This window comes from Camelina sativa, chromosome 9, assembly GCF_000633955.1.
Source record: "Camelina sativa cultivar DH55 chromosome 9, Cs, whole genome shotgun sequence".
Taxonomy (NCBI): Eukaryota; Viridiplantae; Streptophyta; class Magnoliopsida; order Brassicales; family Brassicaceae; genus Camelina; species Camelina sativa.
In genome coordinates, this window is record NC_025693.1 from 25149693 (window position 1) to 25163950 (window position 14258).

Genomic DNA, 14258 nt, shown 5'->3' on the forward strand with positions numbered 1-14258 from the left:
AAAGAGATGATTGAAATTATTATTTTTAACTTCCTTATTATCTCTATTTAATTGATTTTTTTCTGGATAATACAACAGCCAATGCATGAATTTATTATTATAATCTCTTAGATTATTAATATAATTTCCTAAAATACTGGAATATTTTAAATCAAATATAATACACGACTAACTATAATTAGAAAACTATAAATGTTTAATATTTAATTTTGAAAACTATTTGAAAAACTTAATATATTCGAAATTAGTTATTTATGCTTTATACTCATATTAAAAAATAGTGAAATCTATAACTAACTATAAAAAAAAAAAAATCTTTTATTTCTTTAAAATTTGTTACCATTGTTTTAGGGGAAATTACCTAGAATATTACATAAAAGTAGGTTTATTACTAGACTAACACGTTGAGATTTTCGACTTACTCAAATAACACATAAAAGTTTGCAAATTACTTAATTGTGTGTTTTATTACAGATAATGCCATTTACATTTAAAATTGTCTTTGATTTTCAAGAGATAGGGAACACAAAAACCTTCAAGGATGATTCCTGATTTTTTGATTCTCTTAAATTTGGGTTGGCAAAAAACATGAGATTGATTCACTTTCTAATTTGATTCATCTTCTTTGACTAAAATCATGGCAAAAGAAAGAAAATTATCAGAGGTGAACTTATTTTGTGGGTTCACTGTTCCCTTTCTCTTTGAAGAACAAAGTTCACTATCAGGCAATGCTTCGTCTCCACGTTTTGTTCTTTACAAGACGGCTCGGATTTCTCCTCTCTTGTTGACTTACTACGGACTCTGTCTGGGAAATGGGCAGTACACTGTGAGTCTCCACTTCGCAGAGATAATATTTACCAGCGACAGTACATTCTACAGTCTTGGCAGACGAGTGTTCGATATTTATGTTCAGGTACGTCTCTGTGGAATCCAACAAATGTAAATCATAACAACTAAACTCTTACTTTATTTTTATATAACTACTGTCTACTGCTCACAGGAGAAGTTGATGATCAAAGACTTCAACATTGAAGAAGCTGCTGGTGGTACGGGCAAGCCAATCATAAAAACATTTGTGGTAAATGTAACAAATCACAATTTGAAGATCAGCTTGAGGTGGGCTGGCAAAGGGACAACTACGCTTCCAATTAGAGGAGTTTATGGCCCAATGATCTCTGCTATATCAGTTGAACCTAGTATGTTATCTTACTTCAAATTAAATCTGCTTTCACTTCTTAAAGGGGAATCTTATTAGCAGATAGATAGATGGTACGGCACTTAATTTGCTTGTGGCAGATTTCAAACCTCCGACGCATGATGGCAAGAAGAATATCCTACTAATTGTAGGAATTGTAGTTGCAGCAGTAATCTTCATTTTGGTCATCATACTTGTCGTAGTGTTTTGCTTCTGGAGAAGAAGGTCTTACAAAAATGCCATGGACAGAGGTATATATAGATAGACACTAGCTAGCTAGGTCTTTTAATAGTTTTTTTTTTTGGTCAAAGGTTACGTACTTTTGTGTAGGCTGCTTCTTTGTGTCTACTAACGCTTTAATTTGAATTTTTTTTAAAATTTTCTATAACCATACAGAGCTGAAGGGTTTAGATCTCCAGACCGGAAATTTCACTCTTCGACATATAAAAGCAGCCACTAATAACTTTGATGCAGCCAACAAGATTGGTGAGGGTGGCTTTGGCTCTGTTAACAAGGTTGTTATCCCTCAACTTTCTCTGTTTTTTCTACTTTGACAAAACCTAAAAGATGGCTACATTTTGTAAGAGATCATTAGAGTGGCTCTTTCTCTTGGTGCAGGGCGAGTTGTCAGAAGGGAGAATGATTGCAGTTAAGAAATTGTCTTCAAAGTCCAAGCAAGGAAGCCGAGAGTTTGTGAATGAATTAGGAATAATCTCATCTCTACAACATCCAAATCTTGTGAAACTATATGGATGTTGTGTGGAGAAGAAGCAACTGATATTGGTCTACGAGTATCTGGAGAACAACTGTCTATCTCGTGCTCTATTTGGTCAGTTTCCTCAAAACTTTTCGATAGAAACCATGCATGAAAGCTAAAAGTCCATATGATAATTTTTTTTCTAAAAAAAAAATTATTTCACAGGATCGAGACTGCAATTAGAATGGCCAACAAGGAAGAAGATTTGCTTAGGCATAGCAAGAGGACTAAAATTTCTCCATGAAGGTTCTGTGATCAAGATTGTGCACAGGGATATAAAGGCGAGCAACGTGTTGCTCGATGAGGATCTCAACGCAAAAATTTCTGACTTTGGTTTGGCAAAGCTAAATGATGATGACAACACACACATCAGAACTCGTATCGCTGGAACACCGTAAACTTTGTCTTTTTTTTTTTTACTAATGAGTTCCAAGTATTAAAGTTCTCATGGGTAAATCACTTTTCTTGATACTTTTAATACATTTGCATGTTACAGAGGATATATGGCTCCGGAATACGCCATGCGTGGTTACTTGACTGAAAAAGCTGATGTTTATAGCTTTGGCGTTGTTGCCCTTGAAATTGTCAGTGGAAAGAGTAACTCAAGCGTGAAACCAAGCGAAAACTTGGAGTGCCTTCTTGATCGGGTAAACAGTTTCCATCTATTCCTCTGCTTTAAAAAAAAACTGTTATTAAGTGAAAAAATAAACCACAGATCTAGTAACTTTGGTTTCTCTCTTCCTTCTCACGTGTAGGCTTACGTTTTGCAAGACATGGGATGCTTACTAGACCTGGTTGATCCAGTGCTAGGTTCAGCTTACTCAAAAGAGGAAGCGATGGTGATCTTGAACGTGGCGCTAATGTGCACTAACACGTCCCCGGCGTTAAGGCCAAAAATGTCGCTGGTCGTGAGTGTCCTCGAGGAAAAGACCGCAATGAAAAACCTGTTGTCGGACCCAAACTTCTCAGCACTGAACCTGAAGCTGAAGGCTTTAAGGAAATTCACTTGGCAGAGCGAAGCCTCCACAAGCGGACCTCGTACCACTGATGACTCTGTTGATGCGGAGGAGAACACATTAAAAGACGAAATAGTAGAAGACCCCGAACTTGAGTGAGAGTAACCCTGCACCATATTTGTTTAAGCAAATGATATGACATTATGGCCATATCCCAAACTTAGTTTCCAGAAGAAAAGAAAAAAAACAAGAAAACTAAATGTTTGTTGAAAATATGGTTACGAAGATGTTTTTTTTATATATATGTTAAACATTCTTAATTAGCAAATTAAAAACAGAACCATGTTAACCAATAGCCATCAGTGACTCCACTCGAGTATATATGTAGACTTATCAGACCATCTCCATCCCTCATTTCTATGAGGTGGTCCTCTCATGATCTCCACAATACATTTTTTTTTAAAACTATAAATGTGTACAACAAAATTAAAATAAAACTATAGTATGAATATGCTTTCCTTTTTTATAGTTGCAGTTTTTTTCTATCCAATTAAAAATTCCTTCTTTTTTTATTGATAAAGCATTCATTGATCACTGACATATTTTTTTGCTGGTAACATCACAACTACTAAGAGATTGATATGTTACCTCGAATCTGACTTAAAAGAAAGAAATATTACTTACTAATAAAAGAAGTCTATTGAATCTCCTAAAGCCATCCATCTCATCAAAATTAAAAACATCTTAGAGTAAGTCATATCATCAAGGTCTTCAAAATCTCTCCTCTAGGTGCCACTTGGCAAATGGCAAAGATCAATTCTATATTCTTCTTTCGAGATCAAACGCTTCCAGTTCTCCCACTTATTTATCAGTTAGGCCAAAGCCATAAATATTAGATCACACTCCTCCATCCTCATTTTTCTTTAAATATCTCCTCTAAACGTTGCTTCCTCTTTAGATCCTTCTACCAAAAGCCTTTTTCTTTCCTTTTTAATTTCAGTGCCGTCTCTTATTGTATGTTGTCGATACCTTCCGATTTTTGGTGTTTTCTTGTAGTGATTGCTTAAAAAAACCATATCTCATAACTAGAATAATTACTAAGGTTGTTTTCGTAAGGTACTTCCCAATTAATAAAGAGGAGATAACATTGATTGTATCAACTCTTCACCAATGTGTCCACATATTTATATGGTTACTTAATTAAGAAGAAGACTCATTAGTCATTTGGTAATTCAAATAATACTTAATACATAATATACATAAGTGCATCTATACTATTAAAAAGAAAGCATTTTTAATAAGTAGACACAGATTAAGACATTATTACAATGAAATGCCACTGAAAACTGAATAGGGATAAATATAAATAATGAGCCAAACAGACTGAAATTAAAAATCATTTGTACATTGAAAAATGGCGTATCATTTGAGAATATAATTTTCATGTTTTATTTTAAACATATTTTAATTTTATTCATAAAATCTCTTTTCATTACATGTTTCATGTCAAAAGCTTCCATAGCTTTTATTATTATCTATTAATTATGGGTTAAGAAATAGTATATTTTTGAGTACATATATGGAGCTAGCTATAACAATATTTAGCAAGCATGAGTATTACATAAGCAAGAAAGACCTTCACTTGCTACATTACACCAGCATCCAAAAACATGTTGCCTTTTCTCTTTGAAAGCTGCTACGCATGCATCGTTACGTTCGTTCCTGCGAACGGGACACGTATGATTTTTCCAGGCATAATGCACCCTGCACAGTTTTGGCTTCCGAGCATCCATCTCTATCAATTTATATAAACCAAAAGACATTTTTATAAACAATTGGAGACGCAGCAACTTTGAAACTAAACCATGGTTTAGACCTCTTTCCCTTTTTTTGTTGATTTAAACCTCTTTCCTTTTTTCGTTAATTCAACTAAATTTTCGCAATTAATTCAAATTTTACAAGTAATTAACCAAGAAAAAAAAAACTCTCTCAAGCGGCGATTACAATGGTGATTCTAGGGGTTTGACCCGATAAGATTTCTTCTTTAGCTGGATAAGGGTCCGATTTGGGTCTCTGTATGGGAAGAGCAATGGTTTCACGGGCGGGTTTTTCTTTTGGTTTTGGGGTTTTTGCTCTGGTTTTGGAAACAAGGGGATCCCACGGGATTACGATTTGGTGGATCTGGGCGATCCCAATCTGGGAAAGGATGGGATCTTCGTGAGTGGGAGTTTTATTCGGGGAAGGTCGGTTTGCTTGGAGACTGTACGGGATGTCGACGGGATTCTCTGTGGGTTTTAGTTTCCATGTCTGGTTTTAATTATACTGGGAAGGCGCGATCTGGTCTTTATGGAGATTATGTCGAATCGGGGGATGTTTGGAAAGGGTCGGATCCCTTGGGATTTAGTTTCCACCTGGTCAGGATCGGATCTCTTCTGATTGATATCACATATTTGTGGTGCGTTTATAGCTGGTATCGCTTGGGGTATAAAGGGACACAGACACAAACGGGAGGTATACGGTTTCATTTTGAGTCATCTTTTTCCTCTTGTTTCAGTGTTTATGTTGCTCTTGTTTCAGTGTTTCTGTTGCTCTTGGTTCGAAGCTGTTTGGTTTTATCATGTCACAGAGTATTTTGTTGGGGAAGGGTTCGGTGGTTTCGTCGGAGGAAGCCGTGCAACCACGAAGGAGGATAAAGATTCCATATTTTGATAACTCAGACCTTATTGCTGGTTACTCAAAAACGGTGATCGGTCGCTGTTTCAATCCGCAAGTGCAGGATATGAAATCCTTGTTGATTGTGTTGCCAAGGATCTGGCAAGTGGAGGGGCGTGTAGCGGGAGCAGACTTGGGATCAGGGAAATTCCAATTTGATTTTGAGGAAGAAGCGGACATTGAGGCGGTTTTGAAGATGGAACCATTCCATTTTGATTCATGGATGGTCTCGTTGGTAAGATGGACACCAGTGGTGGATCCAGCTTATCCGTCCTCTCTCCGGTTTTGGGTGCGTGTCTCAGATGTCCCCATTCAGTTTTGGGCTGTGCCAACATTTCGTGGTATTGGTTCGGCATTGGGGATTGTTGACGAAGTGGATATTGATAGAGGGCGAGTGCGTGTTACTATCGACGGCCTCAAGCCTCTTTGTTTTGAGACTGATATCAAGTTTTATAATGGTGAAGTGACGATTGTCAAGCTCGATTATGAGCGTTTGTATGGTTGGTGCAAGGTCTGCTTCAGTTTGTGTCATGATGAGACTGTTTGTCCCAAGACCAAGCGGGTGACAGCGGGTGGTGAACGCGTGGGGTCTGAGGCTACTCAGGATCAGGGGGAGTTCATGAGCTACAAGGGAGCGGTTCTGGTGGAAGCACGGAGGGGTCCAAGTTACATCAAAGGGGGACACAAGGGGTCAACGTATGGCGGTCCGAGGGCTAAAGCAGAGGCTTTTCAGGGTAGGACCTCTCGACATAAGGGGACATCCTCTTCACGGAGTTCACATGATCGGAGGCATCCAGATGCGGAGGGGGGTTAGGTACGGCAACGGCAAGACAACGTGGTAGCTTCGGTTACAGAGTCTATAAACCCACAGGTGGTGCAGAGTATGGGTTTGGTCCAGGATCCGGTTCAGAAAGTGGTCAAGAAGGCCTTATTTCAAGATGTGAGTGCACCGGTGGTTCCCATAGGGTCCTCTTTGGCCGTAGTTGCTGATGGTGGTGCAATGGAAGAGGGACAGATCGTGGATGCGCCAGCAATTGATCTTGGGGAGGTCCCGGGGGGTACAGTTGATGAGCAGGTGTCGGGTATTGCTCTTCTCGCTATGGACTCTGCTGGGGATGGGATATCTCATGTGGATTTAGGTCTTCAAGATGCTCAACAGGAGCACTCGAGTGAGAAGATATTGGTTGATGGGGACACACAGAGTGGTGACTTTGATGCTGAAATGGTTCCGCGTGGAAAAGCGCAGGATGTGGGGGATGCGGAGGACGACCCAGACTTGTTTGATGATCTGGAGGAGGAGATGGGGGGTGCGGATGATGTTCAGGGGGTGGAGGTGGAGGTCGCTTCAACGTTAGTTACTGGGCAGAAGACTAGGCGTGGTAAGGGAACTTTGCTACGAGGGGTAAGTGCAAAAAAGAGGATTGCTCAGATGTTGCTTTCTCCGAGGAAGCGCCCCGCTCAGCGAGCGGTTGGTGGGGAGAGTGGTGTCGGCCCAAAGGCCTAGGAAGGGCCCAAGGGAGGAATAGGTGGGGCTAAGCCACCAAAACCAAAGTTTATTCCATGAATGTTTTGAGTTGGAATTGTTAGGGGTTGGGGAATAAGGCTACTATAGAGAATCTTAGAGATCTCTGGAATAAGCATAGGCCAGATTTTTAATTTCTTATGGAAACAAAAAAATCCTTTTCTTTTTTGGAAAAATTTGTAGGCCATTTTGGCTATAATAATTTAAAAACTGTAGAACCTGTTGGTTCAAGTGGTGGATTGGCTTTATTTTATAATAAAGATGATTTTGATGTTTCAATTTTGTATGAGTCTAATCAGTTAATTGATGTCGAAGCAGTTTATAAAGGACGTATTATTCATTTATCTTTTGTATATGGAGATCCTGTGCCTCAAAAGAGGGATTTGGTTTGGGAAAGGCTGGTGCGGATTAGTACAACTCGCTCTACTCCTTGGTTTATAATTGGGGATTTAAATGAATTAACCGGTAATCATGAGAAACGTGGGGGAAAACTCAGACATGCCTCCTCTTTTCTCTCTTTTAATGGAATGATCCAGGACTGCGGTTTTGTGGAATTTCCCTATTTGGGAAATTGTTTGTCTTGGCGAGGTTGGCGAGATAAGAAACCTATTCGGTGTCGTCTGGATAGGGCTTTGGGCAATGCGGATTGGCATGATCTTTTTCCAGATACTGTTACAGAATATTTGCCAATGAGAGCCTCGGATCATGCGCCTTTGGTTGCTACTTTGGGTGCCAAACGACCAAGGGGTCGCCGGGGTTTCATGTTTGACCGCTGATGGGTGGGAAAGGAGGGTTTAATGGATGCAATCTCGGCCGGTTGGCTGCGGGAGCAGAATAGGGGCTCCACTAGTTTTGCCGACAAGATTGTGAACTGTCGCCGAGCGATTTCCCGATGGAGGAAACAGCAGGCTCCCTACGGGAGGGATTTGATTGAGGATCTTAAGAGACAGTTAGAGGTAGCGCAGGCTAATGATGCCACGGGTCCGGAGGTCATCTCTGATCTCAATGCCCGGTTGCGCGAGGCCTGTAAGGATGAGGAGATTCATTGGTATCAGAAGAGTAGGAATCGATGGATGCGACTGGGGGACAAGAATACAAAGTATTTCCAGGCACAAACTAAGCAACGCCGGGCCCGGAATAGGATCTTCGGTTTGTTTGATAAACAGGGTATTTGGTCTACCGAGGAGCAAGATATTTGTGCCACGGCAGTGGCGTATTTTGAGGAGTTATTTACTACGATCTCGCCGGGTAATTTTGAGGATGTTCTAAAGGAGGTTGAAACAGTTATTACGGATACGGAAAATTTACGGTTAACGGCCCCAGCCACGGAGGCCGAGGTTAAAAAGGCCTTGTTTATGATGCACCCGGATAAAGCACCCGGCCCTGATGGTATGACAGCTCTGTTTTTTCAAAAGGCTAAGAGTATTGTTAAAGCGGATCTTGTCTCAATGGTAAATCAGTTTTTAACTGAGGGTGTTTTTGATACGGCTTTAAATCGTACGCATATCTGTCTTATTCCCAAGGTAACAAACCCGACTCGGATGGCAGAGATGCGGCCGGTTAGTTTGTGCAACGTGGGGTATAAAATCATTTCAAAGGTTTTATGTCAACGGCTTAAGCGGTTGTTGCATGGTCTCATCTCGGAGACTCAATCAGCCTTTGTTCCAGGTCGATTGATTTCGGATAATATCCTGATTGCTCAGGAGATGTTTCATGGTTTGCGTACTAATAATTCATGTAAAAGTAAGTTTATAGCCATAAAGACGGATATGAGTAAGGCGTATGATAGAGTGGAGTGGGCTTTTGTTGAGGCTCTTTTACGAAAGATGGGATTTGCGGATAAATGGATCTCGTGGATTATGTTTTGTATCTCTTCCGTTGAGTACAGGGTTCTTCTTAATGGTCAACCCAATGGGCTGATAGTCCCAGAAAGGGGTTTGAGACAGGGCGATCCGCTTTCTCCTTACATTTTTATCTTGTGTACGGAGGTTCTGATTGCTAATATTCGGAAGGCGGAGGAGGAAAAGAAGATTACAGGTATAAAGGTGGCAAATAAGTGTCCGCCAATTACGCATTTGCTGTTTGCGGACGACAGTCTTTTTTTCTGTAAGGTTGATAGAGCTCAATGTGGGATTGTGTTGGATATTCTAAAACAGTACGGGGCTGCCTCGGGTCAGCAGATAAATTTTGAGAAGTCTTCAGTTCAGTTTGGACATAAGGTTGATGACCAGGCCAAGGCGGAGATGCAGGGTGTTCTTGGTATCACTAATGTAGGGGGCATGGGATCGTATTTGGGACTTCCGGAAAGTTTGGGGGGTTCGAAAACACAGGTTTTCTCCTTTGTTCGGGATCGGTTGCAGAACCGGACAACTGGTTGGTCAGCGAAACTGTTGTCAAAAGGAGGAAAGGAGGTGATGATTAAGTCGGTTGCGACTGCGGTACCGACATTTGTGATGTCTTGTTTTCGCCTACCAAAAACAATAACATCCAAATTAACTAGTGCAGTGGCGAACTTCTGGTGGAGCTCTAATGGACAGTCTGGGAGTATGCATTGGATAGCTTGGGAAAAGCTTTGTTGTAGCAAGCAGTTGGGTGGGTTGGGATTTAGGAGTGTGGATGATTTTAACACGGCTATGTTGGCCAAACAGTTATGGAGATTGATAGAATGTACGGACTCTCTGTTTGCTCGGGTTTTTAAGAGTAGGTATTACCGAAATTCAAATCCTATGGAACCCCTACGGTCATACTCTCCTTCTTATGGTTGGAGAAGTATTGTTTCAGCTAGATCTCTGGTAAACAAAGGGCTTATTAAAAGGGTTGGCTCAGGGGACTCCATTTCTATATCGCAGGATCCCTGGGTTCCAGCTCAATTCCCGAGACCAGCTTTAAGTAATGGTCCTTGTCAGGATCCAGAACTTCGATTGACTCACATGATCAATCGCCACACAAACTCTTGGCACAGGGATCTGCTCTACGAGCATTTTGATCCCGTAGATGCCGCTTTGATAGAAGCTTTGCCTTTAAGTAATTGTTCCCGGGCAGATTATTTAGGTTGACACTTTACTAAGCATGGCAAGTATACGGTAAAATCAGGTTATGAGGTGGCGCGTTATGCGACCCCGAATACCTTTCAACCTACTGGGGCAGGGCCAGAGTTAACCCCTCTTTTGGCTAAGGTTTGGAAGGTTCCATGTCCACCCAAATTGCAGCACTTTATGTGGCAAGTATTGACGGGTTATATTTCGGTATCGGCGAATTTAAAACGTCGAGGGATAGATTGTGATGTTGACTGTGTATGGTGTGGGGCCGATGTGGAAGATATAAATCACGCTATTTTTGTGTGTCCACCGGCTCGCCAGGTTTGGGCTTTAGCGAATGTTCCGGTAGGACCACAACTTTTCCCCACGGAGTCAGTTTATGCTAATGTGGATTATTTCTTGGGTTCAACTAACCCGGGTTCACAGGTCGCCGCGTTTCCTTGGATAATGTGGTATATTTGGAAAGCACGGAATGCTCGAGTTTTCGAGAACCAGGTTGAACAACCTATTGAGGTTGTTCGGGTGGCGATAGGTGAAGCTCAGACTTGGCAGCAGGCACAGGTGGAGACAGATCTGGCTGAGCTTCAGTCCTCCCCTAGTGTTTTGTCTGCTAGGCCGCAGCCCCATATTTTTTTTCTCCCGCCGTTTGTTTCCGGCCATCGGTGTTTCCTGGACGGTTCTTGGAAAGAAACTGATATTTTTGCAGGTGCAGGTTGGGTTTGTACTTCCTCACAAGGATCATCCCCGATTCTCGGCGCCACCAATTTCCGGCATAGTTTGTCCCCGTTACATGCAGAAGTCGAAGCTTTCATTTGGGCGATGCGGTGCATGATTGGACACGATTTCCGGGAGGTGGTGTTTTATACGGACTGTTCCGATTTGGTGAAGATGGTGTCTTCGCCTCAGGATTGGCCCACCTTCGCAACATACCTAGACGACATCAAGACTGATAGGGAGGAGTTCTCTTCTTTTGATTTGGTTCAGGTACCTCGAAATGCAAATGTTCGTGCGGATTCGTTGGCTCGTCGAGCGCGCTCTTCTCCGCAGCATGTTAAGTTTGTAAACGTTTTTCCCCCAAATTGGCTCACTTGAGTTAATTCCTTTATTGTTGACAAAAAAAAAAAAGTAAGTAACCAATTAAAATTAAACACAAAGCTGATATATTACCTTGAAAATGACTCAAAAACGAATAACATAATAACGCAAGAAAACATGAACACTGTAGCAGATCTCATTACTTAAAATGTAGCAGATCAAACAAATGTGTCTCGTAATGTATACACAAAGTTATATTAGAATACTACTTCTTTTTCCAATAACGATCATATATAATGTATACACAAAGTTATATTAGAATACTACTTTTTTTTCCAATAACGATCATATATATATCCAAACAAACGATATTAATAGTTGATTTCTATTAAAAGATAGTGGTTCACAGTATTTTGCGCTTATAACTCTAACTAGATTATGGGTTGAAATTTATTTTATTTATATTGTACTTTTATGTAAAATATAATTTTATGTTATTGTTTTTAAAAGTTTTTTTGGATAAAACATTATGCAATCAAATCATATGCTAAACATGAACGCTCGAAAAAACATCTATTTTGTAAGTTTTATATTGTTAATGATTCTTGATAATTACCCATGCTATAACACTGGTTAAATTTTATTTCGTAATCTATCTTGTAACCCACTATTTAACTTGTAACCAATCATTCTATCAATTTCGTAATCTACCTTTGGTTAACGTTGTGGTCTATCAATAAAATCTGTGGAAAAGAATTTTGTAATATTGTGTTTAAAGATCTTTGGAAACAACGTGATATATGACTAAAATCTTCCAAAAATACAGTTTGGAATATTCATGATTTTATTTTTTACCATTAATATATCAATTATCAATTTGGAATATCCATAATATTTAGGTGTGTCCATTAATATTAATATATGGATTAATATATAACCTGTCTATAACCTATTTGTAACCATTTGTAACCATTTATTAAAATTATAAAGTCTACAAAAACTACGTTGTGTACTTCTCTTTTATTAAAAGGGGGATTAGTGTCTATTGTATGGAAAAGAACACTAAAGTATGTTTTATTTCTTTGGGGCATTCTCAAAAATACCTCTTTTTAAAACTACCCCTCACTATATATAAAATGACAAAACTACATTTTCTTTGAGTGACAGCAAAAATGTACAATCATCAAAATTGACAAAAATTCCCGCCAAAAAATAAAACAAATTCTCGCCAAAATAAAAAATAAAAGAAAATTCCCGCCAAAACTTTTTTTCCCGCCAAAGCTACAAAATTTGATTTTCCCGCCAAAAATTTGAATTTTGAAAACCTTGTAAACGCTTTTACAAGGTTGGAAACATTTTAAAAACTTTGCAAAAAAATTTTGACAACATTTTTTGGGCAGGAAATTTTTTTTTTGCGGAAAAATATGTCGGATTTTTTATTTGTGGCGGGAAATTTTGTTTTTCTTTTTAGTGATTAAATTAATTTTCATGTAAGGGTAAAATGGTTATTAAAATTAAAAGAGAGCAAAAATGAAAATGGCCAAAAATAAGAATTTTTGAAAAAATATATATGAAAAAGTATATTTCTAACAAATTTCCTATTTCTTTTTGTTTCTCACGATTTTTTTTACTATTTATAAGAATTATTTTTCCACTTTTCACACGTGGGACCTAGTTTTTGAATGAAGCATATTTTTTTAATAAAGTTACGTTCCTCACATAATTAAGGTTATATGACTCTTATAAAAAAATACATTACATATTTTTAGTATAAATTGATTAAATTTGGTTATATAGCTTGCTAAAGTTGGGGTTTTGACCCCTGTCAATATTTTTACAAACTTTCAAATGCACCCACTAATTCATATACATCTTTTTATTTATTATTGTAACTAGTAATAGACCCATACTACGTACGGGAAATTATTTTCTAACTTAAAATTATTGGATTTTAAACAACTAAATATATTGAAAATGTTATTACTGTCTAATCAAATACCTAAACAAAAAAAAAGTTGTTCTCTAAAAAAATCATTGCATCATCACAAAAATTGGAGGGAAAAAAAAACCTGTTGCATAAACAAAACCGTTAATATGTGATGATGCATCTACTCATGTTTTAAAAGCGAAAGTTTGTGCATCAAACAATAATACCAGCTAGCATCACCAAAAAAACCATATGTGAAAGTTTGTGTATCATCTGCTTTTAATCTGTTCTTAAGAATCATGGAGTAGTATTATACAAAATATCATCAACAACATATGCATACTCCCACTTCTTAGAATTCAGAATCTCATCCATTTCACATCTTCTACCTTTAGACCTTAAACAAAGTTATTCGCTGGATCTCTTATGTAAATCTTACCCTCCACCACCACACAGCCAAATTACGTTTGACCTATCTTCATGGCTGGCTTTGTCATCTCAGCCTCAAGCTCTCACATTTTTCTCTCTGTATTAAGCACCATGACCTTCTGTTAAGGTAAAGAGACAACAGAACACACAAAATTACACTTGGAACGCGCTTTTAATCAATTTTATAAAAACCCTCGTTTCTTACAAGACTTGAAAAACAAAGCTCACTCTTTTCTATATCAAACACAACACCTTGTGTAGATCTAAAAGAGTATACACACTCACCTTCAAAGCCTTTTTGTATTTGCTTGAAGATTTACAAAACTCACAACTTTATCCCCACGAATGCTAACTCTTTTTGCGGCTAGCCCTCGTCACTTTATAGCCTCACACACGATCTCTAACCTAGATCTCTGTGTATGCTAACTAAAAGGAAATATTCCTTATCCCTAAGAAAATATCCTTCCTTATCCTAGTCGATCAAATATACTATTAATAACTTCGAGTATATCTCGATCTCTTCTTTCTTCCTTCTCATACATCTTGTCATCGCGTCCCACAATCTTTCTTCACGTCAGCACATCACACCACGTCAGCATATCAGCACTCTGAGACACTTCGCAGACTCCTGTCACCTTCAGAGCTCTGATGCATTTTCACCTTCTTTATCCTCCGATGACTAAACAC

General features: G+C 38.8%; 1 protein-coding gene across 1 annotated transcript; it reads left to right on the forward strand.

Moving 5' to 3' along the window:
* LOC104715679 (probable LRR receptor-like serine/threonine-protein kinase At1g07650) lies at positions 638-3205 on the forward strand. The gene is made up of 8 exons (XM_010433070.1): positions 638-913; positions 1001-1196; positions 1297-1446; positions 1592-1710; positions 1814-2024; positions 2118-2346; positions 2449-2599; positions 2708-3205. Exons 1-8 carry the CDS (start codon positions 638-640, stop codon positions 3065-3067), a joined length of 1692 nt encoding a protein of 563 aa, XP_010431372.1. The 3' UTR covers positions 3068-3205.